This window comes from Heteronotia binoei, chromosome 5, assembly GCF_032191835.1.
Source record: "Heteronotia binoei isolate CCM8104 ecotype False Entrance Well chromosome 5, APGP_CSIRO_Hbin_v1, whole genome shotgun sequence".
Classification (NCBI taxonomy): Eukaryota; Metazoa; Chordata; class Lepidosauria; order Squamata; family Gekkonidae; genus Heteronotia; species Heteronotia binoei.
Genome location: NC_083227.1, coordinates 11,239,566 through 11,266,697, shown reverse-complemented (window position 1 = coordinate 11,266,697; position 27,132 = coordinate 11,239,566). Strand labels below are relative to the sequence as shown.

The following is a 27,132-nucleotide window of genomic DNA, read 5'->3' as shown; positions in this document are numbered from 1 at the left end:
AAGCTGCGGTACTGCAGTCGGAGGCCTCTGCGCACGACATGAGTTCGATCCCAACGGAAGCCGCTAAACCCGCTCTCAGTGAGTATAGCTATACATCCACAGTATTCCAATGTGTTTAAAACATATGAACATATGAAGCTGCCTTCTACTGAATCAGACCCTTGGTCCATCAAAGTCAGCATTGTCTTCTCAGACTGGCAGTCGGCTCTCCAGGGTCTCAAGCTGAGGTTTTTCACACCTCTTTGCCTGGACCCTTTTTTGGAGATGCCGGGGATTGAACCTGGGACCTTCTGCTTACCAAGCAGATGCTCTACCACTGAGCCACCGTCCCTCTGTTTCTCTTTTAGAATTGTGTATCAGTATAATTATTTGTATTGACATACTCAAAATGGGGATATTGGCTGTATATCTCATTACATATGCCTTACCCATTTCCACTATATTTTATTGTATTCCTCTTTCCTATGGCAAACTTTTGGTTTGCCTATGGTTTTCTAGGATGGAAAACCACCGCCTTCCCAAGATTGCTCTGTATGGCTAACTTTCCACCGGCCATCGAAATAGAGGGGCACCAAAGAAGAGGTACAAGGACTCCTTGAAGAAATCCCTTGGCACCTGTCGCATCAACCATCACCAGTGGTCTGACCTAGCCTCAGATCGCAAAGCATGGAGGCACACCATCCACCAGGCTGTCTCTTCCTTTGAGAACGCACGCATAGCTGGTCTTGAGGACAAAAGGAGATCGAGGAAGAATCGCACTGCTACAGCACCAACCCCAAATCAGACTTTTCCCTGCAGCCACTGTGGCCGGATCTGCCTGTCCCGCATTGGTCTTGTCAGCCACCAGCGAGCCTGCAGCAGACGTGGACTACTGCACCCTTCTTAAATCTTCGTTCGCGAAGTCAAGCCGAGAGAGAGAGATGGCAAACTAGAATTATGGTTACATGTTAAAAAGTAAATTAGGTGGACAAGAACATCATTATACGATGTATTTCTCTTTTAGCTGTATTGACACACTCAAACAGGGACTTTGGTTGCTTATCCCATTACATATATTGAACCCATCTCCCGTTGTCATTGACAGACAATCTCACATTTTGACATACTACCGTTTTGTTGCTTTCGCACGCTCGTGCTACTCAGATCAAAGCTTTGCTCAATTTGTTAATTTTACTGCATACTGCTGTTTTGTTGCTTTCGCATGCTCATGCTACTCAGCTCAAAGGTTTGCTCCATTCTGTCATTGTACCATTTTGCATTCTAAGCCACTGCCGACCAGAGAATTTGACTTCACTGCCATTGGTTCTTAAATCTGTACCATGTTGCATTCTGGGCCACTGCCTACCAGCTCTGTATGGCTCTGCTCAGCTATGTATAGCTTTGCTCACGGTGCTGGATTCCTCATCTGATGAAGTGTGCTTAAGAGCACATGAAAGCTTGCGTTCTGAATAAAAATTGGTCGGTTGGTCTTAAAGGTGATACTTGACTCCTGCTTTGTTCGGAAGCTGGGTTCAGGTAGCCGGCTCGAGGTCGACTCAGCCTTCCATCCTTCCGAGGTCGGTGAAAGGAGTACCCAGCTTGCTGGGAGGATCAGTATATAATGGAGAATATTTCAGACAGAATCAACAGGGCAGTATAATTTCCTAAACAAACTGACTTTACTGAAAATTGGCGCCCTTTACTTGAGCCCCGTGGCGCAGAGTGTTAAAGCTGCAGTACTGCAGTCCTAAGCTCTGCTCACGAACTGAGTTCGATCCCCGACGGAAGCTGGGTTTTCAGGTAGCTGGCTCGAGGTTGACTCAGCCTTCCATCCTTCCGAGGTCGGTGAAATGAGTCCCCAGCTTGCTGGGGGGGGGAAGCATAGATGACTGGGGAAGGCAGTGGCAAAGCACCCCGTAAAAAGCCTGCCGTGGAAACGTGAAAGCAACGTCACCTCCGAGTCGGAAACGACTGGTGCTTGCACAGGGGACTGACTACCTTGACCTTTATACAACTACGTGGAACCCAGGTTCGGCCTCCTTTTCCTGCGATGGGTGCACGGGGACCCTCTGGGAGCGCAACCCCGTCGAGTTACTCCCGAGCAGCACCACTGAGCTGCAGAGGGCGTTGCTGGCGGCAGCCTGGCTGAAGCGCCTCCTGGAGAGAGGGACAGGAGACAACGTCTCCTTCGCCTGCAGCGCTGAAAGGGTTAAACCGAGCGAGCCGTCTGCTAGAGAGGCCGAGCGAGAGGGGGGGGCGGAGAAGAGGGGAGGCTTCTTTGTTTGGGGTGGGGTGGGGTGGGGGGAGGAAGGCTTTGCTTCTGGCTGGAGGAAAGAGGAGAGAAGGTGCTTTGCAGATTTGCACCAGCGGGGGAAACCTTTGCAGGCGGAAGGCAGGAAGCTTTCCTTGGAAGTGAGTCGGAGGGGGGGGGGGGCATCACTTCTGAGATCTGGGGAGGGAGCCAGTGGCGGACTGGGTCTAAAAACATTGGTGGCCAGGAGACAAAGGGAGCCCACCCACAACTACCATTTGATTTTGATAAGAAATAAATAAAATTTTCCAAAAAATACGTAAGTGGGAAAAAGGTACAATTAAGACTTTTTGTGAAATGAATGTGTGTGTGTGTAGGGCTCTTTTTCTAGCAGGAGCTCCTCTGCATATTAGGCCACGCCCCCCATGTAGCCAATCCTTCAAAACCTTAGAGGGCTCTTCGTACAGGGCCTACTGTAAGCTCCAGGAGGATTGGCTACATCAGAGGGGTGTGGCCTAATATGCAGAGGAGCTCCTGCTATATATATATATATATATATTAGTAATTACAGTGTACATTTATTGTACATATTATTGGCAGTATACAGTAGATACTAGAGGCTGGCAACCCTAAACACAGCATAAATTTCAGTTGCATTGCGGTACTAATATTGGAACATCCAGGACTCTTTTTGTAGAAAAAGCCCAGCAGGAACTCATGTGCATATTAGGCCACACCCCCTGACATCACTATTGTTTTGCGCGGGGTTTTTGTAGGAAAAGCCCAGCAGGAACTCATGTGCATATTAGGCCACACCCCCTGACATCACTTGTTTCGCGCAGGGTTTTTGTAGAAAAAGCCCAGCAGGAACTCGTGTGCATATTAGGCCACACCCCCTGACATCACTTGCTTTGCGCAGGGTTTTTGTAGGAAAAGCCCAGCAGGAACACATGTGCATATTAGACCACACGCTGGACAGCAAGCCAGCCGGAACTGGGTTCCTATGTGTTCCTGCTCAGAAAGAGCCCTTAGAACGTCTGTTATATTTTCAAGCTACTACGTGGTCATTAACATTTTTAACATATTGTCTAAAGTTTAAGGGGCAATTGGGCAAGCTGACACCCTGGCCAGTCTGCCACTGGAGGGAGGGAGGCTGGGGCGAGCACTCTCAGCCAGGGGGTTTTCATAGGGTTGCCAGCTCCCGGGTGGCAAATTCCTGGACATGGGGGGCTGGATTCTGTTTGGGGAAGGGGAGGGGGCTTAGATGGGAACACAAGGCCATAGTGCAGACATTTTCGCGGGGGTGGGGAAGGATCACTCTTATCTGGAGGTGGGTTGTCATTCTGGGAGAACTTTAGGCCCCACCTGGAAGTTGGCAACCCTGATAATGGGCACCCGTTTTGCACCGCCATACAATCAGAATTTGGGGTTTTTTGAGGGAGGACAGGAACCAGTGACTTTCATTACTAGGAAGGTGAAATGAGCAAAACTAGTGTTCTGTTGCTGGTTATTTCAGTCCCCAAGCAAAAAAACCCCTGGTCTTTTCCAGTTGGCTTAAGGGGAAGGGAACTCCTGCCTGTATTGGAATCAACTGTAGCCCTTCTGTAAGACCCTGATGCCTTCCCACTGTGGGGCTGCAGACACGAGGCCAGGAGAAGCGAATGGGACGCGTCACTTCTGAGGTCTGTGACAACCCAAGGATGTGGGTTCAAGCGTCCACCCAAAGCAGTGTTTTGCAAAGTGGACACACAGGGGGAAAACACATCTGTTCCAATCACGTCACCCCTGTGCCATCTCTCCACGGCTCACTTGGAAGAGGCAGCGGGAATTAGTTTAATTTAATTTTAACTTTTAGATTTATACCCCTCCCTATCCCGCAAGCGAGCTCAGGGCAGCTCACAACACTAAAACAACAGAGTTAAAACAACACCATAAAAACAGATGAACAAAGCAGGCGTCAAGTGACACCTTTAAGATCAACCCATATCTATTTCGAACGTCAGCTCTCGTGTGCTCTTAAGCACACTTCGTCAGACGAGGAATCCGGCACCGTGAACAGAGCCAGACATAGCTGAGCAGAGCCATACAGAGCTGGTAGGCAGTGGCCCAGAATGCAACATGGGACAGATTTAAGAACCAATGGCAGTGAAGTCAAATTCTCTGGTCGGCAGTGGTTTAGAATGTAATATGATACAATGACAGAATAGAAAAATTAACAAATTGAATAAACCTTTGATCTGAGTAGCATGAGCATGTGAAAGACATGCTAAAAACACATTATATCACAGTAGCAATCGTATAGACATAGGCAGTAAACAGCTTGTGGCTGATGGCTAACAGCATAACATAACACCATAACGAGGTTTGGTGTAGTGGTTAAGTGTGCGGACTCTTATCTGGGAGAACCGGGTTTGATTCCCCACTCCTCCACTTGCACCTGCTGGCATGGCCTTGGGTCAGCCATAGCTCTGGCAGAAGTTGTCCTTGAAAGGGCAGCTGCTGTGAGAGCCCTCTCCAGCCCCACCCACCTCACAGGGTGTCTGTTGTGGGGGAGGAAGGGAAAGGAGATTGTAGGCCGCTCTGAGCCTCTGTCCTTGAAAGGGCAGCTGCTGTGAGAGCCCTCTCCAGCCCCACCCACCTCACAGGGTGTCTGTTGTGGGGGAGGAAGGGAAAGGAGATTGTAGGCTGCTCTGAGCCTCTGTCCTTGAAAGGGCAGCTGCTGTGAGAGCCCTCTCCAGCCCCACCCACCTCACAGGGTGTCTGTTGTGGGGGAGGAAGGGAAAGGAGATTGTAGGCCGCTCTGAGCCTCTGTCCTTGAAAGGGCAGCTGCTGTGAGAGCCCTCTCCAGCCCCACCCACCTCACAGGGTGTCTGTTGTGGGGGAGGAAGGGAAAGGAGATTGTAGGCTGCTCTAAGCCTCTGTCCTTGAAAGGGCAGCTGCTGTGAGAGCCCTCTCCAGCCCCACCCACCTCACAGGGTGTCTGTTGTGGGGGAGGAAGGGAAAGGAGATTGTAGGCTGCTCTAAGCCTCTGTCCTTGAAAGGGCAGCTGCTGTGAGAGCCCTCTCCAGCCCCACCCACCTCACAGGGTGTCTGTTGTGGGGGAGGAAGGGAAAGGAGATTGTGAGCTGCTCTGAGACTCTTCGGAGTGGAGGGCGGGATATAAATCCAATATCTTCTTCTTCTTCTTAATGGTGAAATGCTGGGGCAGGGGAGTGATGACTTTCAAAGGATGCCCACTGGATTAATTAAAAGCTGGGCAGAAGAGCTCCATTTTACAGGCCTTGCGAAACCCTGATAAGTCCCGCAGGGCCTGAATCTCCACCAGGTAGGGGCCTGGACCAAAAAGGCCCAGGCCCTCATCGAAGCCAGCAGGGCGTCCTTAGGACCAGGGACTATGAGAAGATGTTGAACAGCAGACCTCAGTGCCCGGGGGGGGGGAGTTCATATGGGTGACACAATGCCAGATTCTCCTTCCTGCATTGGTATTTGGGTGGGAGGAACGGCACCCTTTTGCCAGACAGGAGAGCTATAACCCACCCACCCACCCACCCCGAAGTAACACAACAGGGGGAAATACAAGGGCACAGTCACAGGAATTGTGAGTTCAGGTCCCGCTCAGGGGGTTGCCAGCAAGAATACAAAGCTCAATTGTTGCTTGTCGGGAAGCCCAGAAAGGTGTCCCAGATGGGATGAAATGGAATGAGTTGTTCATGCTGATTGGCTGGCCCAAATGTCAAGCAAATTGGCTGATTCCACACACACACACCCAAAAAACCCTGTCTCCAACACTGACAGGTTTAGTTAGTGATCTTCTAAGACTGTTCAAGGTCTGGGTTTAGGGTTGTTCCCACAACAGGCCGGACTCTGGAAAAGGGTTCTTCTGTCCAGATGAGTTCATAAATGTGGCCAAGAGAAAACGGTGATTCTTCTCTGAATGAAAAACTTGTTATAGTCACCCTGCTTCTTCAAGTGTTAAGAAGTTCCCAGAGATACTGCTCACCAGCCTGGTTCCCCTTGGAAGGAGAAATCCCCCTGGAACATTCTGGTGTCTTGTTATTTTCTTTCGTGGCAGATATCCTGGCAGAGCTGAGCCACAGGAATTTCCCCAGAGTAGGAGGTCCACTACCCCACAACAGAGTGTTTGAGGGGCCATTGGCCTGATCCAACAGGGCTTCTCTTATGTTCTTATGTGACACAGAGTGTTGGACTGGATGGGCCATTGGCCTGATCCAACATGGCTTCTCTTATGTTCTTATGTGACACAGAGTGTTGGACTGGATGGGCCACTGGCCTGATCCAACATGGCTTCTCTTATGTTCTTATGTGACACAGAGTGTTGGACTGGAGGGGCTATTGGCCTGATCCAACATGGCTTCTCTTACGTTCTTATGTGACACAGAGTGTTGGACTGGATGGGCCACTGGCCTGATCCAACATGGCTTCTCTTATGTTCTTATGTGACACAGAGTGTTGGACTGGAGGGGCTATTGGCCTGATCCAACATGGCTTCTCTTACGTTCTTATGTGACACAGAGTGTTGGACTGGATGAGCCACTGGCCTGATCCAATATGGCTTCTCTTATGTTCTTATGTGACACAGAGTGTTGGACTGGATGGGCCATTGCCTGATCCAACATGGCTTCTCTTATGTTCTTATGTGACACAGAGTGTTGGACTGGAGGGTGCATTGGCCTGATCCAACATGGCTTCTCTTATGTTCTTATGTGACACAGAGTGTTGGACTGGATGGGCCACTGGCCTGATCCAACATGGCTTCTCTTATGTTCTTATGTGACACAGAGTGTTGGACTGGAGGGGGCATTGGCCTGATCCAACATGGCTTCTCTTACGTTCTTATGTGACACAGAGTGTTGGACTGGAGGGGCCATTGGCCTGATCCAACATGGCTTCTCTTACGTTCTTATGTGACACAGAGTGTTGGACTGGAGGGGCCACTGGCCTGATCCAACATGGCTTCTCTTATGTTCTTATGTGACACAGAGTGTTGGACTGGATGGGCCATTGGCCTGATCGAACATGGCTTCTCTTATGTTCTTATGTGACACGGAGTGTTGGACTGGATGGGCCACTGGCCTGATCCAACAGGGCTTCTCTTATGTTCTTATGTGACTCAGAGGGAGAGTCCCTGTACCTCAAGATTCTTGAGCAAAATGTCAGCCAAAGCCTGTCTGCCGTTCTCTCCCCATCTCAGCTGCTTGTTCTTCCATAGGAACATACTACTCTGTGTCACACTCTGTGTCACACAGGGGCCAATATACACACACACACACACTGTGGCTAACAGCCACTGATGGACCTCTGCTCCATATTTTTATCCTATCCCATCTTGAAGCTGGCTATGCTTGTAGCTGCCACCACCTCTTGTGGCAGTGAATTCCACATGTTAATCACCCTTTGGGTGAAGAAGTCCTTCCTTTTATCTGTTCTAACCCAACCGCTCAGCAATTTCATTGAATGCCCACGACTTCTTGTATTGTGAGAAAGGGAGTAAAATACTTCTTTCTCTACTTTCTCCATCCCATGCTTAATCTTGTAAACCTCTCTCATGTCACCCCGCAGTCGATGTCTCTCCAAGCTAAAGAGCCCCAAGCGTTTTAACCCTTCTTCATAGGGAAAGTGTTCTTCACAGGGAAAATAGCTTGGTATGTAATATAGAAAAATGGTATCAAACCGTTACACAAACCACACGAAGGACTTTTGCTCTGATCCAGCAGGAGAATTCTCCCTTGTTTCCTGAGCATATGAAGGTTTGTGATATTCATTGGTGTACCTCCGTTCCTTTTTAATTTTGACACTGTCGCTATCTGTCTGTCTGTCTCTGTTTCCCCAGAGAGAAGCTTCTCTTCACAGCCAAGAGACTAAAGGTATCGTTTCCTAGTCTGAGGTGACCCAAGAGAAGGGGCAGGAGATGACAGACGAGGACCCAGGAGGACCTGGAACTGGCAAGACAGCAAGCAAAGGCCCCCATCCCATCCAATCTGGGAGTGGCATTGAATTCAGGGAAAGAAGTAAGCCGCAGATTCTGGCTAAGGACAGCATCACCTCAGATGTAAATTGCCAACGCTTCCGGCTGTTCTGCTACCATGAAGCCGATGGGCCCCGAGAGGTCTGCAACCAGCTCCATGGACTTTGCAGCCAATGGCTGAAGCCGGAGAGGCACACCAAGAAGCAGATCCTGGACCTGGTGACCCTGGAGCACTTCCTGACCCTCCTGCCCCAGGAAATACAGTGCTGGGTCAGAGGATGTGGGCCGGAGACCAGTTCCCAGGCGGTGGCTCTGGCCGAAGGTTTCCTCCTGAGTCAGGCAGAGAAGAGGCAGGCAGAACAGGTGAGGGGATTCCCTCCAGATGGGTCCATTTCGAGCAACAATATCTGGCCTTGTCCTAAAGGTTCCCTGCCAGACATCTATCCAAGTGTAATTATCCGCATGGGAGATTTAAAAGCCTTCCTTTACAGTCACTTATACTAGACAATTTGTTATCCTTCACCAGATCTGCTGCTGGGAGGAGGGCAGGATCCATTCCTGGGTCTCTCTTCCATTCCGTCTCTTACCCCTCTCCCTCACTGCTCTTTCAGATGTTGGGACCATCCCTGAAGATAGAAGCCACAATCCCTGAGGGAGAAGGAGACCTGCCTGAGGAAGATCACAGAGTGCAGGCCATCATGGAGTGTGCCCAAGATTCCCTCTCCCGTGGTAAGGAAGAAGAAGAAGACATTGGATTTATATTCCGCCCTCCACTCAAGAGTCTCAGAGTGGCTCACAATCTCCTTTATCTTCCTCCCCCTCAACAAACACCCTGTGAGGTGGGTGGGGCTGAGAGAGCTCTCTCAGAAGCTACCTTTCAAGGATCGGTCTGCGAGAGCTATGGCTGACCCGAGGCTATTCCGGCAGCTGCAAGTGGAGGAGTGGTGGATCAAACCCGGTTCTGCCAGATAAGAGTCCGCGCACTTAACCACTACACCAAACTGGCTCTAAAGGACTCGTTGTGCCTGGATGCATTTGGGGCATGGTCCAATTTTGATGGGTGGAGGTTTCAGGTCAGGAAACATATTAAATACTTCTTCACACAACATAGTGTTAACTTGTGGCACTCATTGTCCACTAATTGTGATACCTCTAAAAGGCGATTAGGCAAATTCATGGAGGGCAATTAAGAACACATGAGAAGCCATGTTGGGTCAGGGCAATGGCCCATCCAGTCCAGCACTCTGTGTCACATAAGAAGAAGAAGATTATATTGGATTTATATCCCGCCTTCCACTCCGAAGAGTCTCAGAGCGGCTCACTATCTCCTTTACCTTCCTCCCCCACAGCAGACACTCTGTGAGGTGGGTGGGGCTAGAGAGGGCTCTCACAGCAGCTGCCCTTTCAAGGAAAACCTCTGCCAGAGTTATCGCTGACCCAAGACCATGCCAGCAGGTGCAAGTGGAGGAGTGGGGTATCAAACCTGGTTCAACCAGATAAGAGTCCGCACACTTAACCACTACACCAAACTGGCTCTCCAACATAACAGAACATAAGAGAAGCCCTGTTGGATCAGGCCAATGGCCCATCCAGTCCAACGCTCTGTGTCACATAAGAAAATGAGAAGCCATGTTAGATCAGGCCAATGGCCCATCCAGTCCAATACTCTGTGTCACATAAGAACATAAGAGAAGCCCTGTTGGATCAGGACAATGGCCCATCCAGTCCAACACTGTGTCACATAAGAACATAAGAGAAGCCATGTTGGATCAGGCCAAAGGCCCTTCCAGTCCAACACTCACATAGGAACAGAAGAGAAGCCCTGTTGGATCAGGCCAAAGGACCATCCAGTCCAACACTCTGTGTCATATAAGAACATAAGAGAAGCCCTGTTGGATCAGGCCAATGGCCCATCCAGTCCAACACTGTGTCACATAAGAACATAAGAGAAGCCATGTTGGATCAGGCCAAAGGCCCATCCAGTCCAACACTCTGTGTCACATAGGAACAGAAGAGAAGCCCTGTTGGATCAGGCCAAAGGACCATCCAGTCCAACACTCTGTGTCATATAAGAACATAAGAGAAGCCCTGTTGGATCAGGCCAATGGCCCATCCAGTCCAACACTCTGTGTCACATAAGAACATAAGAGAAGCCATGTTGGATCAGGCCAAAGGCCCATCCAGTCCAACACTCTGTGTCACATAGGAACAGAAGAGAAGCCCTGTTGGATCAGGCCAATGGCCCATCCAGTCCAACACTCTGTGTCACATAAGAATGTAAGAGAAGCCCTGTTCGATCAGGCCAACATTCTGTGTCACAGAGTGGCCAAAAACCCAAATGCCATCAGGAGAGCCACCAGTGGGGCCAGGATACTTGAAGCCCTCCCACTGTTGCCCCCCCCCCCAAACACCAAGAATACAGAGGATCACTGCCCCAGACAGAGTTCCATGAATACATTTTGGCTAATAGTCCACTGATGGACCTCTGCTAATTCCTCCTGTTAATTTAGATATTAATATATCTCCTTTCTTCCAGAAAAGTCACTCCAGGACAGCATAACCTCAGATGTAGATTGCCAGCACTTGCGGCTGTTCTGCTACCATGAGGCCGATGGGCCCCGAGAGGTTTGCAGCCAGCTCCATGGACTTTGCAGCCAGTGGTTGAAGCCAGAGAGGCACACCAAGAAGCAGATCCTGGACCTGGTGATCCTGGAGCAGTTCCTGACTCTCCTGCCCCAGGAAATGCAGTGCTGGGTCAGAGGATGTGGGCCGGAGACCAGTTCCCAGGCGGTGGCCCTGGCCGAAGGTTTCCTCCTGAGTCAGGCAGAGGAGAAGAGGCAGGCAGAACAGGTGAGAGGGGATTTCTTCCAGATGGGTCCAGTTCAAGCAACAATATCTGCCAGACATCTGTCCAGGTGTTAATAATCCAAATGGAAGATTTCGTGGCCTCCGTCAGCAGCTTCTTCTACTAGAGAATTTCTTATCCTTCTAGATCTGCTGCTGGGAGGGTGCAGAGTCTGGAAGTGGGGCAGGATCCATTCCTGGGTCTCCCTTCCACCCCATCTCTTACCCCTCTCCCATTCTGCTCTTTCAGATGTTGGGGTCATCGTTCAAGACAGTCCCTGAAGCAGGTGGAGCTCCTTCCGAGGAAGACCAGAGAGCGCACGTCATGGAGCGTGTCCAAGATTCCCTCTCCTGTGGTAAGGACGTTTTGTGCCCAGATGGATTTGGGGCATGCTCTGATTTTGCTGGGTAGAGATTTCTGAGCAGGGGGAAAAAAATAATGGTTCTCCCATTAAGTTAGGTATTGCTATCTCACCTTCCTTCTATAAAATCAAGAATCCTAGAGTTGGAAAGTACCTCCAGGGTCATCTAGTCCAACCCCCTGTGCAATACAGGAAACGCACAAAACACCTCCCCCTAAATTCGCTGGATCTTCATCGCTGTCAGATGGCCATCTAGAAGAAGAAGAAGAATTGCAGATTTATACCCCGCCCTTCTCTCTGAATCAGAGACTCAGAGCGGCTTACAATCTCCTATACCTTCTCCCCCCACAACAGACACCCTGTGAGGTGGGTGGGGCTGAGAGGGCTCCCCCAGAAGCTGCCCTTTCAAGGACAGAGGCTCAGACCAGCCTACAATCTTCTATATCTTCTCCCCCCACAATAAACACCCTGTGAGGTGGGTGGGTCTGAGAGGGCTCCCCCAGAAGCTGCCCTTTCGAAGACAAAGACTCAGTGCAGCTTACCATCTCCTATGCCTTCTCCCCCCACAACAGACACCCTGTGGAGTGGGTGGGGCTGAGAGGGCTCTCATAGCAGCTGCCCTTTCAAGGACAGAGGCTCAGAGCAGCCTACAATCTCCTATATCTTCTCCCCCCACAACAGACACCCTGTCAGGTGGGTGGGGCTGAGAGGGCTCCCCCAGAAGCTGCCCTTTCAAAGACAAAGACTCAGTGCAGCTTACAATCTCCTATACCTTCTCCCCTCACAACAGACACCCTGTAAGGTGGGTGGGGCTGGAGAGGGCTCTCACAGCAGCTGCCCTTTCAAGTACAACTCCTACGAGAGCAATGGATGACCCAAGGCCATTCCAGCAGCTGCAAGTGGAGGAGTGGGGAATCAAACCCGGTTCTCCCAGATAAGAATCCGTGCACTTAACCACTACACCAAACTGGCTCTCTGTTTGAAAACCTCCAAGGAAGGAGAGGAACTCAAGGTGGCTCAAAAGAGAAAAGGAAGATAGGAGGGCTATTCAGCCTGGTGAATAAAAGAAGCCCCCAGCTTCTGGGGCAGCAGAACTCTGAAAACCAGTTTCTAGGGCCAAGTAATGTTTGGCAAAACGTGGCTTCTTTGTGTCAAGAGTCACTCCATTTTGTTCCTGGGAAGAGGGTGGGAAAAGCAGGAAACCAGCGAGCCAACAACTTTCCTTCCTCCTTTGTCTCAGTAACAGGCAGTGAAGAGATGCTCTTGAGCCGTCGTCTTTCCAGGTCTTTGCAAACGACTGCAGTCCAGGTAGGAGGGATGAGCAGAGGACATCCTGGGTCCCTCCTCTTTTCTCAGGGGGGCTTTCCTACAAGGTGTCTGGGCAAGAGATCCTCTGAACCTCGTTCCCTTTACCCATTCCACTTCCCAGACTACTCCCTTACGGAATACAATCACTGCCAGACATGATTTCTGATGAGGGAATCTTCTTTTTCTTTCAGGGTCCCTTTTCCTTTGAGGAGGTGTCCGTCTCTTTCACGGAGGCAGAGTGGGCCCTGCTGGATCCGGGACAAAGAGCTCTGTACAGGGAAGTCATGCTGGAGAATTATGGGAATGTGGCCTTTCTGGGTAAGGCTCTTTCATGGGTGCCAAAAGTGCGAATTCCTGCCGTTGTGATGAGGCATGAATGAAAATATTGAATACCAGTACATCCTTTTGAGGCCTTTCCTCTTACTTGGGGAGGAGTTGCGGCTCACTGGGAGAGCCTCCGCTTGGCATGCAGAAGGTCCCCGGTTCAATAACCCACCATCTCCAGTGAAAAAGAGCAGGTAGGAGGTGAAGAAGAAGAAGATGATGATGATATTGGATTTATATCCCACCCTATACTCTGAATCTCAGAGTGGCTCACAATCTCCTTTCCCTTCACAACACCCTGTGAGGTGGGTGGGTCTGGAGAGGGCTCTCACAGCTACTGCCCCTTCAAGGACAGAGGCTCAGAGCGGCCTACAATCTCCTTTACCTTCCTCCCCCACAACAGACACCCTGTGAGGTGGGTGGGGCTGGAGAGGGCTCTCACAGCAGCCGCCTTTTCAAGGACAGAGGCTCAGAGAAGACTATAATCTCCTTTCCCTTCCTCCCCCACAACAGACACCCTGTGAGGTGGGTGGGGCTGAGAGGGCTCTCACAGCAGCTGCCCTTTCAAGGACAGAGGCTCAGAGCAGCCTACAATCTCCTTTCCCTCCCTCCCCCACAACAGACACCCTGTGAGGTGGGTGGGGCTGGAGAGGGCTCTCACAGCAGCCGCCCTTTCAAGGACTGAGACTCAGAGCAGCCTACAATCTCCTTTCCCTTCCTCCCCCACAACAGACACCCTGTGAGGTGGGTGGGGCTGGAGAAGGTTCTCACAGCAGCTGCCCTTTCAAGGACAGAGGCTCAGAGCGGCCTACAATCTCCTTTCCCTTCCTCCCCCACAACAGACACCCTGTGAGGTGGGTGGGGCTGGAGAGGGCTCTCACAGCAGCTGCCCTTTCAAGGTCAGAGGCTCAGAGCGGCCTACAATCTCCTTTCCCTTCCTCCCCCACAACAGACACCCTGTGAGGTGGGTGGGGCTGGAGAGGGCTCTCACAGCAGCTGCCCTTTCAAGGACAGAGGCTCAGAGCGGCCTACAATCTCCTTTCCCTTCCTCCCCCACAACAGACACCCTGTGAGGTGGGTGGGGCTGGAGAGGGCTCTCACAGCAGCTGCCCTTTCAAGGACAGAGGCTCAGAGCGGCCTACAGTCTCCTTTATCTTCCTCCCCCAAACAGAGAGCCTGTGAGATGGGTGGGGCTGAGAGGGCTCTCCCAGCAGCTGCCCTTTCAAGTACAGAGGCTCAAAGCGGCCTACACTCTCCTTTCCCTTCCTCCCCCACAACAGACACCCTGTGAGGTGGGTGGGGCTGAGAGGGCTCTCCCAGCAGCTGCCCTTTTAAGGCTCACAATCTCCTTTTCCTTCCTCCCCCACAACAGACCCCCTGTGAGGTGGGTGGGGCTGAGAGAGCTCTGACAGAAACTGCCCTTTCAAGGACAACTCCTGCGAGAGCTATGATTGGCCATTCCAGCAGCTGCAAGTGGAGTAGTGGGGAAATCAAACCCGGTTCTCCCAGATAAGAGTCCGCGCACTGAACCACTACACCGAACTGGCTCCCATGAGAAAGACCTCTGCCTGAGACCAGGAGAGCTACTGCCAGACTGAATAGTCAATACTGACTTCAATGGAGCAAGGGTCTGATTCAGTAGAAGGCAGCTTCATGTGTTGTGTGTGTGTGTGTGTGTGTACTTGCCCAGGGGCAACAGAGGCCAGTGTTGTGGCCATCCCCCAAGCCAGAGAAAGTGTTCTGGCCTGAGACAAAAGGGCGGATGAGAGGCCCTCAGAAAGACTCTGGAAGGAGCCAGATCCCCTTTTCTCTGCAGCCAGCCTTCACAACACCCCCTTCCCCCTGGAGCGGATTACCAGCATCCACTCTGCCTGTTATCTGGAAAAGATTTAAGAATCAAAGGCTGGGTCCCCCCCGGTGACTTCTCTTTGTGCCTCAGAAACAGCCAGTTCATAGAATCATAGAGTTGGAAGGGTCCTCCAGGGTCATCTAGTCCAACCCGCTGCACAATGCAGGACACTCACAAACACCTCCCCCCTAAATTCACAGGATCTTCATTGCTGTCAGCTGGCCATCTAGCTTCTGTTTAAAAACCTCCAAGGAAGGAGAGCCCACAACCTCTCGAGGAAGCCTATTCCACAGAGGAACCGCTCTAACGGTCAGGAAGTTCTTCCTAATGTTGAGCCGGAAAACTCTTTTGATTTAATTTCAACCCATTGGTTCTGGTACTGCCTTCTAGGGCCACCAAAAACAATTCCACAGCATCCTCTAGATGACAGCCCTTCAAATACTTGAAGATGGTGATCATGTCACCTCTCAGCCTCCTCCTCTCCAGGCTAAACATCCCCAGCTCCTTCAACCTTTCCTCATAGGACTTGGTCTCCAGACCCCTCACCATCTTCGTCGCCCTCCTCTGGACCCGTTCCAGCTTGTCTAGATCCTTCTTAAGATGTGGTGCCCAAAACTGAACACAAGACTCCAGGTGAAGTCTTACCAGAGCAGAGCAAAGCAGTACCATCACTTCACATGATCGGGACACTATAATTGCATTTGCCTTTTTAGCCACCACATCACAGTTCAGTGGGATTGCAAGCAGCATGCACACAAGACTCCTTTAAAATACATATATTAAAAGGTTTATTCGGAATTTAAAAGGAAGACATCGCTCAACAGTGCAGTTTCTGCAGCTCAGCAACAAAAAACAAGAAAAGTTAACTGTTCATGCATGAAAACCTGGTATTAGATGGCACCACCTCTTGCAGCATAAGTCGTCCAGCTGTAGCCTAAGTTGCTCTACATACGACTAATCATTGTGGTGAAGGAAGAAAATATTGAGGATATAGACAAGCTGGAACGGGTCCAGAGGAGGGCGACGAAGATGGTGAGGAAAGTCCTATGAGGAAAGGTTGAAGGAGCTGGGCCTGTTTAGCCTGGAGAGGAGGCGGCTGAGAGGTGATAGGATCACCATCTTCAAGGACTTGAAGGGCTGTCAGATAGAGGAGGGTGTGGAATTGTTTTCTGTGGCCACAGAAGGCAGGACCAGAACTGATGGGTTGAAATTAAATCGAAAGAGTTTCCGGATCAACATTAGGAAGAACTTTCTGACTCTTAGAGCGGTTCCTCAGTGGAACAGGCTTCCTCGGGAGGTGGTGGGCTCTCCTTCGTTGGAGGTTTTTAAGCAGAGGCTAGATGGCCATCTGACAGCAATGAAGATCCTGTGAATCTAGGGGGAGGTATTTGTGAGTTTCCTGCATTGTGCAGGGGGGCGGACTAGATGACCCCAGAGGTCCCTTCCAACTCTAGGATTCTATAAAATTGGGCTCTCCTTCCATGGAGATATTTCAACAGAGGCTAGATGGCCGTCCGACAGCGATGAAGATCCTGTGAATTTAGGGGGAGGTATTTGTGAGTTTCCTGCATTGTGCAGGGGGGTGGACTAGATGACCCCAGAGGTCCCTTCCAACTCTAGGATTCTATAAAATTGGGCTCTCCTTCCATGGAGGTATTTCAACAGAGGCTAGATGGCCATCTGACAGCAATGAAGATCCTGTGAATTTAGGGGGAGGTATTTGTGAGTTTCCTGCATTGTGCAGGGGGTTGGACTAGATGACCCTGGAGGTCCCTTCCAACTCTAGGATTCTGTGAAAGTGGGCTCTCCTTCCTTGGAGGTATTTCAACAGAGGCTAGATGGCCGTCCGACAGCAATGAAGATCCTGTGAATTTAGGGGGAGGTGTTTGTGAGTTTCCTGCATTGTGCAGAGGGTTGGACTAGAAGACCCTGGAGGTCCCTTCCAACTCTAGGATTCTAAGGCAAAGCAGCATAGGATGAGCATAAAGGTAGCATGGCTTCCCTCCAGTCTATATTCATACTTTCAGGGCTCATTTTGTAGCAGGAGCTCCTTTGCATATTAGACCACACACCCCTGATGTAGCCAATCCTCCTGGAGCTTACAGGGCTGCTCTTACAGGGCAGACTGTAAGCTCCTGGAGGATTGGCTACATCAGGGGGTTGTGGCCTAATATGCAAAGGAGCCCCTGCTACAAAATGACCCTTGTATACTTTCTACCTTTCTAACGACCCAATCAAGGGTCCTCCTTAACAATTGCTTGAAAAAAGATAAGGACGTTAACCGCACGAACACCTGCAAATCAGACCAGGCCACCTAATAACGTTAACCCTGTGTAGAACAAGGGTGCTTTTCCTCACAGATCCATCCCCCTTAACACTGTTTGGGATTGTCTAGGATCTTGGGATATGAATTCAAGAAAGCTGCAGAGACTTTTCTGTTGGGATCACAAATGGAAAAATTTCCAAAAGAAGATAGAACTATAATTTGGTGCTTGCTTTCAGCTGCTAGGACACTATATGCGCCATTGTGGAAGCAAGAAAAAATACCAGAGAAATGGGATTGGATCGTAAAAGTTATGACATGGAGTGAGAGGGACAAATTAACAAGAACTTTGAGAGACTATGATTTAGAAGATTTTAAAAGGGAGTGGGGAAAAATTTAGAAGTTATGAGATGACGAGTGGAAAGTAAAAGGACTTTGGACAATTTTTGATAATGATTAAACTTTAGAAGAAAGAAGAATATTAATTTTAGTTCTTAGTAATTAACAGTACCTTTTAATGTTAGTATTTTGAGTAAATAACACTGGCGGGGGTCAAGTAACGGGGGGAGGGGTGATTAGAAAGAAGCATATGGGATAGATGAAAAGAAGTTATTAATGGAAATTGTTACCATATGTTATCGATAAAATTGTTTAAAGCAAAAAAAAAAAACCCGCTGTTTCGGATTGTGGGCTTTGTTCTTGACCATCGTTCTCTCCAAATGTCATTTTGTAGAAAAATAGGTGTCACAAAAATAGCTCATTAGCATAACAGGGCTTTGTTTGTAGAACAAGCCCAGCGGGAGCTCATTTGCATATTAGCACACACCCCCAGATGCCACCAGTGTTTTACATAGGGCTTTTGGTGTAGTGGTTAAGTGTGTGGACTCTTATCTGGGAGAACCGGGTTTAATTCCCCACTCCTCCACTTGCACCTGCTGGAATGGCCTTGGGTCTTAGGTCAGCCATAGCTCTGGCAGAAGTTGTCCTTGAAAGGGCAGCTGCTGGGAGAGCCCTCTCCAGCCCCACCTACTTCACAGGGTGTTTGTTGTGGGGGAGGAAGGTAAAGGAGATTGTGAGCCGCTCTGAGACTCTTCGGAGTGGAGGGCGGGATATAAATCCAATATCTTCATCTACCTCACAGCATGTCTGTTGTGGGGGAGGAAGGGAAAGGAGATTGTGAGCCGCTCTGAGACTCTTCGGAGTGGAGGGCGGGATATAAATCCAATATCATCAACTACTTCTTCTTCTTCTTCTTCTTCTTCTTCTTCTTCTTCTTCTTCTTTTTGTAGAAAAAGCAGCAGGGACTAATTTGCGTATCAAGCCACACACCCCCAGGCACCAAGCCAGCTGGAACTGCATTCCCTTGCGTTCCTGCTCAAAAAAATAAAGCCCTGGCATAACTCATTAGTACATGCTGCCCCCCCCCCAGCCAAAAGCAGCCTGATCCAAGAAAGGAGAGCCCCAGACGAGTGAGGCCTGCTTCTACACAAAAATCTAACCAGGAAGGAATGTTTAATATGCTTAGACCGTAGAAGTATCATTAGCCGTATTGGAAGCCCTCAGATAGGTCCCAGAAGGAAGAAAGCAATGGATGGGGCTTGCCAGCTGAAATAGATTCAAGATCAGATCCCATCTCCTTTAAGAACATAAGAGAAGCCATGTTGGATCAGTCCAACACTCTGTGTCACACAGTGGCCAAGAATCCCAGGCACCATCAGGAGGTTAGAACTGATAAAAGGAAGTACTTCTTCACCCAAAGGGTGATTTACATGTGGAATTCACTGCCACAAGAGGTGGTGGCAGCTACAAGCATGGACAGCTTCAAGAGTGGATAAGCATATGGAGCAGAGGTCCATCAGTGGCTATTAGCCACAGTTTATTGTTGGAACACTCTATCTGAAGCAGTGATGCTCTGTATTCTTGTGCGGGGGGAGGGGGCACAGTGGAATGGCTTCTAGCCCCAGTGGTGGACCTTTTGATAGCACTTGGGGGTTTTTGGCAACTGTGTGACACAGAGTGTTGGACTGGATAGGCCACTGGCCTGATCCAACAAGGCTTCTCTTATGTTCTTATGTGACACAGAGTGTTGGGCTGAATGGGCCATTGGCCTGATCCAACATGGCTTCTCTTATGTTCTTATGTGACACAGAGTGTTGGACTGGATGGGCCATTGGCCTGATCCAACATGGCTTCTCTTATGTTCTTATGTGACTCAGAGTGTTGGACTGGATGGGCCACTGGCCCGATCCAACATGGCTTCTCTTAGGTTCTTATGTGACACAGAGTGTTGGACTGGATGGGCCATTGGCCTGATCCAACATGGCTTCTCTTATGTTCTTATGTGACACAGAGTGTTGGACTGGATGGCCATTGGCCTGATCCAACAGGGCTTCTCTTATGTTCTTATGTGACACAGAGTGTTGGGCTGGATGGGCCATTGGCCTGATCCAACATGGCTTCTCTTATGTTCTTATGTGACTCAGAATGTTGGACTGGAGGGGCCACTGGCCTGATCCAAGATGGCTTCTCTTATGTTCTTAGGTCCATCAGTGGGGCCAGGACACTAGGCCTCACTCACCCAGGGCTCTCCTGCCCGCACCCCAGTCAAAAGACCAGCAAGCCACTCGCCACCCAAAATCACATAAGAAGCGGAGAAAGGGTGGCGTGGGCTTCTCCAGGGGTTAACGAGGACTGCTGGGGGCGTGGCAAAGCCCCTGGTGGCTGGCTGGCTGTGGCTCTCTTAATCCAGGGACTGTTATGCAGCTGCACCTACTATCCAATGGACGAGGTAGGTGGGGAGGAAGAGGGGGAACCCTTGGAAAGGCTCAGGAGCTGTGCTCCTGTGAGCTCCTGCTGAATCTGAGGCCTGGTTCCATCCTTCCAGAAGAATTTTAACTCATTTCTTTCCTTCTCCATATAAGAATGATCTCCCTCTCTCTCTCTCTCTCTCTCTCTCTCTGTCTCTCCGTGAAAGAAGCCAGAAATATAAGAGAAACTACAGTGAAGGCGGAAAGCGGCCTTGGATCCAAGGAAAGGCCAGAAAGTTCCTCAAGAGTATCCCGAGAGCATATTTCCTTCCTGGATGAGCTGGCTGAGAGTGAGTATTTTTCATGTTTATGTTAAGGGAGCAGGCAAAGAATAGCCAGGGGGGGATTTCTGATTCACTTCTGAACAAGATTTGGTTTGGAGTAAACATGCAGCCCAATGGATAAGGAAGTGCGGAGGCCTTCTGGAAGCCTGAAATCCAGAGGCTCAAAAACTCCTTCTGGGCAAGAGCTCAGCTGTGGCTCTTGAGAGGAAATGAGGTATCTTTAAATACTAGATCAGGGGTGTCAAACATCCATCCCGCAGGCCTTATCCGTCCCCCACAAGGCTCCAATCAGGCCCACCAGCAACTGGCTTTTGCCTGCTTTCTTCTTCCTCGCCTGATTCCTTTGGTTGCCATTTTTTTTATTTCTCCCTTTTGATGAGACAGTGGAAGAGCCTGGCTCTGCAACTCTGCTGTGTGATTGAGGCAGCCTGAGTTTCCGGGATCCCTCAATCACACTGCAGAGCTACTGAACCAAGCCTCTCTTCCTTCTTTTGGCTGAGGCTCCTCCCTCTCCTCATACCCTGGGAGGGAAAGAGCAAGAGTTTCCTTTGCCCAGTTCCCTCAATTCATCGATCAATCATATGGGAGGGATACAAAGAACGCTCCTTTAAGACCAGCAACATTTTATTCAAGGTATGAGCTTTTTGCCTTGCTACAGAGAGAGAGAGAGGGTGTGTGTTTTATTGGCTTGTTATGCCAGGGGTTTTCTCGGTCCAACTGGGTTTATCATTGTATTCGTGCCATGTAAATGAACATCCAGGGAAACTTCTTTTAAAGTTCCCTTAAAGCAGGGGTGTCAAACTGTTTTGTTACGAGGGCCGGATCTGACGTAAATGAGGCCTTGTCGGGCCGGGCCATGTGTGTACCTACTTAAGATTAGGTAGCACAGATATAAACTTTATAAAGAATACAGACGAACGCAAACATTTTTTTTTAAAGCGTAAAACACGCTTAAAACATTAGCACCCATTGATCTTAAAGATGCTTTCTTGGTATTTCTCCCAGGGGATCCAGGGAACTGGGCAAAGGAAGCTCTGGCTCTTTCCCTTCCTTCCTCAGGGGACCAGGAGGCGGAGGAGCCTCAGCCAATAGAAGAAAGAGAGGCTTGGCTCAGTAGCTCTGCTGTGCAATTGAGAGAGACTGGAAAAGCAAGCTGTTCCCCCCCCCTTCCTCCCCAAGGAAGGAGCCTCAGCCAACGGAGAAAACAGAGGTTTTGCTCCATAGTTCCTGTGCAGTTGAGCAAGCCTGGCAAAGCAAGACACAGAAGGAAGCAAGAGAGAGGAAGCCAGAGGCAGCCAGTTGCTTGGGGGCCTGATAGGAGCCCTCCGGGGGGCTGATTCGGCCCCCAAACTGCATGTTTGACACCCCTGCCTTAACGGCTTTTCTGTGTTGCCTTTTACTGTCGAATTTGTGACGATTCGTTTATCCTATGACGTTCATGTTTGCAGATCTTAAGGTGACCATTCATTCTAAAAGTGAATTTCAAAAACAGGACACAGCAGGAAACTACTGAGCTCCCACTATAACCACTGGCAAACTCCCACCTTTCCCTGGGTTTGGCCCAGCCCAGGGGCATTGTTAGGGGGGGTTCCTGCTAAATTGCTGGGGAGCATCTCCCTAAATCCCCCACAGCCCCCCAGTTCTCCCTCTAAGACGCAGAGTCTTGTGAGCAACAATTTTAGTTTGTGAGCAACTGGCATTAAAGTTGTGAGCTACTGGCATTAAAGTTGTGAGTTACTGCATGGTTTAGTGCGCTCTGGGGTCATCCATCTCGAGCTTAGACAAAAATGCATGAGCTGGAGGTTAAAAATTTGTGAGCTAGCTCACACTAACTCAGCTTAGAGGGAACAGCTTCATAGGTAGTGATAATGGAGGCCCCCTCCCTGTGATGTCATTGGCTCCTCCCTGTGATGTCACTGCATCCATTTTCTTAGGGACCTATCATAGCAATGATGATGATGATGATATTGGATTTATATCCCGCCCTCCACTCAGAGTCTCAGAGCGGTTCACAATCTCCTTTATCTTCCTCCCCCACAACAGACACCCTGTGAGGTGGGTGGGGCTGAGAGGGCTCTCACAGCAGCTGCCCTTTCAAGGACAGAGGCTCAGAGCGGCTTACAATCTCCTTTCCCTTCCTCCCCCACAACAGACACCCTGTGAGGTGGGTGGGTCTGGAGAGGGCTCTCACAGCTGTTGCCCCTTCAATGACAGAGGCTCAGAGCGGCCTACAATCTCCTTTCCCTTCCTCCCCCACAACAGACACCCTGTGAGGTGGGTGGGGCTGAGAGGGCTCTCACAGCAGCTGCCCTTTCAAGGACAACCTCTGCCAGAGCTGTGGCTGATCCAAGGCCATTTCAGCAGATGCAAATGGAGGATTGGGGTATCAAACCCAGTTCTCCCAGATAAGAGTCTGCACACTTAACCACTACACCAAAATGGAGGGGGCAATTCTGCCATGCCTGGGAAAATCCAAGGCCACCTTCCCATGGGGAGGGGTGGGAGGGAAACCTGAATGGGAAATGACCTCACAGTCTCCCCCACCCCTTGCTAGAAACCCAAAATGCTTCTCTTGTTAACCCTTAATTTAAAAAGGTAAGGGCAGTCCCCTGCGCAAGCACCAGTCGTTTCCGACTCTGGGGTGACGTTGCTTTCACAACGTTTTCACGGCAGACTTTTTATGGGGTGGTTTGTCATTGCCTTCCCCAGTCATCTACACTTTCCCCCCCATTTGACCAACCTCGGAAGGATGGAAGGCTGAGTCAATGTGAGCCGGCTGCCTGAAACCAGCTTCCGCTGGGATCAAACTCAGGTCGTGAGCAGAGAGTTCAGACTGCAGTACTGCAGCTTTACCACTCTGCGCCATGGGGCTCATGTGTAACCCTTAATTTAATTTCCTACAGAAACCAAGATGAGGGGCCTCTTTCTGAATTTAGGCAAACTCTCCTTCTGTCTCCGGGGCTGCAAGAGGAGAAAGAGATAGTCTAGAAGGAGAATGCATTTAAATTAAAGTTGCTTTCTTTCCACCTTTTCTCCTTCCTCTTCCCTCCCCCCAATCTATTTGCCTGCCTGTCTTCCTTCCTTCCTGTCTTATGGCTCTCAAAACATCTGATGTTCATGTCTTGTGGTTCTCAAACATCTTACATTTATTCTGTAAGGCTCTTACTTTAAGCAAGTTTGGCCATCCTTGATCTAGTCTTTCTCAATAGGAAAGCAATTGGACTATTTAGACGAGGAATAACAACAAGCCAGGATTAGGCTGAGAGGGTGTGTCCAGACCAAATTTACTCAGCACATTTCCTTTGATTTTTCTTTCACATTTTCCTTTTATTTCTTTTAATTGATTGAGGATTTTGAACTTAGACTTCCCAGATAGCAGGCTGATACTGATCACAATATATGGCTGCCACTCTATTCCTGCACTTGTGTAGCTTTGCAGATAAACACATAGCCCTCAGTCTCGGTCATGGTGCCTTCACATGATCTTGATCAGCACATTGGGAGGGACGGTGGCTCAGTGGCAGAGCATCTGCTTGGTAAGCAGAAGGTCCCAGGTTCAATCCCCGGCATCGCCAACTAAAAAGGGTTCTGGCAAATAGGCATGAAAAAGCTCAGATTGAGACCCTGGAGAGCCACTGCCAGTCTGTAAACAATACTGACTTTGATGGACCCAGGGTCTGATTCAGTATAAGGCAGCTTCATATGTTCATGAAGCAACTTATGTTTAAAAACGCACAATGTCAAGCCAGTTCATGTATTACTCTGGGTCTTAAGCTCAAAGCATTGGCCGTGAGATTTCTGTAATGAATGTCAGTAAATCAAAAGTAGGTTTGCAACTTACAAATGCCCACCTGAACAACACCTGAACAGCATACTCAGATTGCTACAGGTCTCCAGTTTTTGATGCAGTAATTCAGAGCGAGAAGTGTCAGTTATCAGAAATGGTTAAACAAAATATTGGAAGCCTGCTACTGCTTTAAACATGTTTTATTTTAAGTTTTAAAAATCTTTGTGTTTGTCGGCACTCTTTATAAACTTTATATCTCTACTACCTGGCTTTACATTTTATGACCACACATGGCCCGGTCTGACAAGGTCTCATTTATGTCAAATCCAGCCCTCATAACAAATGAGTTTGACACCCCTGTATTATATATTCTTGGGAAAGGTTAAGAACAGCCAAGCTGGACAAGGCCAAAGGGCCATCAGTCCTTCCCTACTGTAGTTGCATAAATGCCTTTGGACCTTACCAATTCTCTCAGGTGCTAACAGGATCTCTCCCTTTATTCCAGGAGAGGATGATCAACAGAATGAGGAGGGTGAGGAACTTCATCAGCAAATGCCAGATAGAGTTAAAAACAAAGACTTGAAAGAAAATTTGAGGAATCAAGGCTGGCCTAAAATAAAGAAATGCAGCCGTATGAGTGAACAGAGAGATGGACTAGAGCATAATGTAAAAAAATTTAAACAAAGGGTAACGAAGGCAAGTAAATCCATTCAGTGTAGAAAGAACTTCAGAAAGAAATCACAGCATCTTGTGCAGAAAAGAATACACAGAGGAAAGAAATCTTTGGAATGCTCAGAGTGTGGAAAGAGATTCAGACAGATTGGAGGTCTTCGGTATCATCAGAGAACCCACACAGGGGAGAAACCTTTTGAATGCTCTGAGTGTGGAAAGAGATTCGGTACAAATGGCCAGCTTCAACAACACCGAAGAAGCCACACAGGGGAGAAACCTTTTGAATGCTCAGAGTGTGAGAAGAAATTCAGTTCCAGTAGAGGTCTTCAGTATCATCAGATAACCCACACAGGGGAGAAACCTTTTGAATGCTCAGAGTGTGGAAAGAGATTCAGTTTTAGTCACAGTTTTCAGGCCCACAAAAGAACCCACACAGGGGAGAAACCTTTTGAATGCTCAGTGTGTGGAAAGAGATTCAGTAACACTGGAGGTCTTCAATCTCATCAGAGAACCCATACAGGAGAGAAACCATTTGAATGCTTAGTGTGTGGAAAGAGATTCAGTTTGAGTAGCACTCTTCAACTTCATCTACGAACCCACACAGGGGAGAAACCATTTGAATGCTTAGACTGCGGAAAGAGATTCACTTCAAGGGGGAGTCTTCAAGTACATCAAAGAACACACACAGGTGAGAAACCATTTGAATGTTCAGTGTGTGGAAAGAAATTCAGTAGAAGTGGCATTCTTAAAGTACATCAAAGAACCCACACAGGGGAGAAACCTTTTGAATGTTCAGAGTGTGGAATGAGATTTCGTGACAGGGGAAATCTTCAAGGACATTGGAGAACTCACACAGGGGAGAAACCTTTTGAATGCTCAGAGTGTGGAAAGAGATTCAGTCAGAGTGGCCAGCTTCAACAGCACCGAAGAAGCCACACAGAGAATCCTTTTGAATGCTCAGAGTGTGGAAAGAATTTTAGTTGTAGTTCCAATCTTCGAACACATCAGAGAACTCACAGAGGGGAGAAACCTTTTGAATGCTCTGAGTGCAGAAAGAGATTCACTACAAGTAGCAACCTTCGGGAGCACCAAAGAATCCACACAGGGGAGAAACCTTTTGAATGCTCTGAGTGTGGAAAGAGATTCAGTCAGGGTGGCCATTTTAAACAGCATCAAAGAACCCACACAGGGGAGAAACCTCTTGAATGCTTTGAGTGTGGAAAGAGATTCAGTTGCAATTCAGAGCTTCAGTCTCATCAGAGAACCCACACAGGGGAGAAACCCTTTGAATGCTCCGAGTGTGGAAAGAGATTCAGTACGAGTAGCAACCTTCATCTGCACCAAAGAACCCATACAGGTGAGAAACCTTTTGAATGCTCAGAGTGTGGAAAGAGATTCAGTACAAGTAGCAACCTTCATCTGCACCAAAGAACCCACACAGGTGAGAAACCCTTTGAATGCTCAGAGTGTGGAAAGAAATTCAGTTCCAGTAGAGGTCTTCAGCATCATCATAGAACCCACACAGGGGAGAAACCTTTTGAATGCTCAGAGTGTGGAAAGAGATTCAGTCAGAGTAGCAGTCTTCAACTCCACAAAAGGACCCACACGGGTGAGAGACCATTTGAATGCTTAGAGTGTGGAAAGAGATTCAGTACGAGTAGCACTCTTCAGTGTCATCAGAGAATCCACACTGGGGAGAAACCTTTTGAATGCTCAGAGTGTGGAAAGAAATTCAGTTGCACTAAAGGTCTTCAGTATCATCAGAGAACCCACACGGGTGAGAAACCGTTTGAATGCTCAGATTGTGGAAAGAGATTAAGTTGCAGTAAAGGTCTTCAGTATCATCAGAGAACCCACACGGGTGAGAAACCATTTGAATGCTCGGAGTGTGGAAAGAAATTCATTTGCAGTAAAAGTCTTCAGTATCATCAGAGAACCCACACAGGCGGAAAACCCTTTTAATGCTCAGAATGAGGAAAGAGATTCAGTCAGAGTGGCACTCTTTGCACCAAAAACACACACACAGGGGAGACACCTTTCAAATGCTCATACTTTGGGAAAAGATTTTGTTGTTGCAATTTTTAACTACATCAGAGAACTCACAGAGGGGAGAAACCTTTTTAATTCTCTGAGTGAAGAAATTCATACAGAAAGAGTAGCAACCTTCACCTGCACTGAAGAACCCACACAGGAGAGAAACTTTTTTGAATGCTCAGAGTGTAGAAAGAAAGTCAGTCTGGTGGGCAGTCTTCAACTGCATCAAAAGAATCTCATGGGAAAAAACCCACTGAATGCTCAGTGTGTGAAAAGAGATTCAGTTTGAGTTGCCATCTTCAGAAGGACTTAAGAACCCACATTGAACATTTTGAACACTCAGAGCATGGAAAGAGATTGAGTAATATTAGCAGTCTTCAAC

At 48.9% G+C, this 27,132-nt stretch overlaps 2 protein-coding genes across 2 annotated transcripts in view; both read left to right on the top strand.

Moving 5' to 3' along the window:
• LOC132571696 (zinc finger protein with KRAB and SCAN domains 3-like) overlaps positions 1–12,889 on the top strand; it is a 242,888-nt gene extending 229,999 nt beyond the window's left edge. The window contains exons 2-5 of the mRNA XM_060238488.1: positions 8,828–8,945; positions 10,753–11,066; positions 11,311–11,416; positions 12,663–12,889. Of these exons, the coding sequence (XP_060094471.1) occupies positions 8,828–8,945; positions 10,753–11,066; positions 11,311–11,416; positions 12,663–12,889 (765 nt within the window). The remainder of the gene's footprint in view (positions 1–8,827; positions 8,946–10,752; positions 11,067–11,310; positions 11,417–12,662) is intronic.
• LOC132571694 (zinc finger protein 709-like) lies at positions 12,886–26,615 on the top strand (the record flags this gene model as incomplete). Its single annotated transcript, XM_060238487.1, has 4 exons — positions 12,886–13,048; positions 20,141–20,263; positions 24,550–24,731; positions 24,909–26,615. Coding segments are annotated over exons 1-4 (2,175 nt in total), but the record flags the coding sequence as incomplete, so codon positions are not given.
• Between the last annotated feature and the right edge of the window lie 517 nt (positions 26,616–27,132).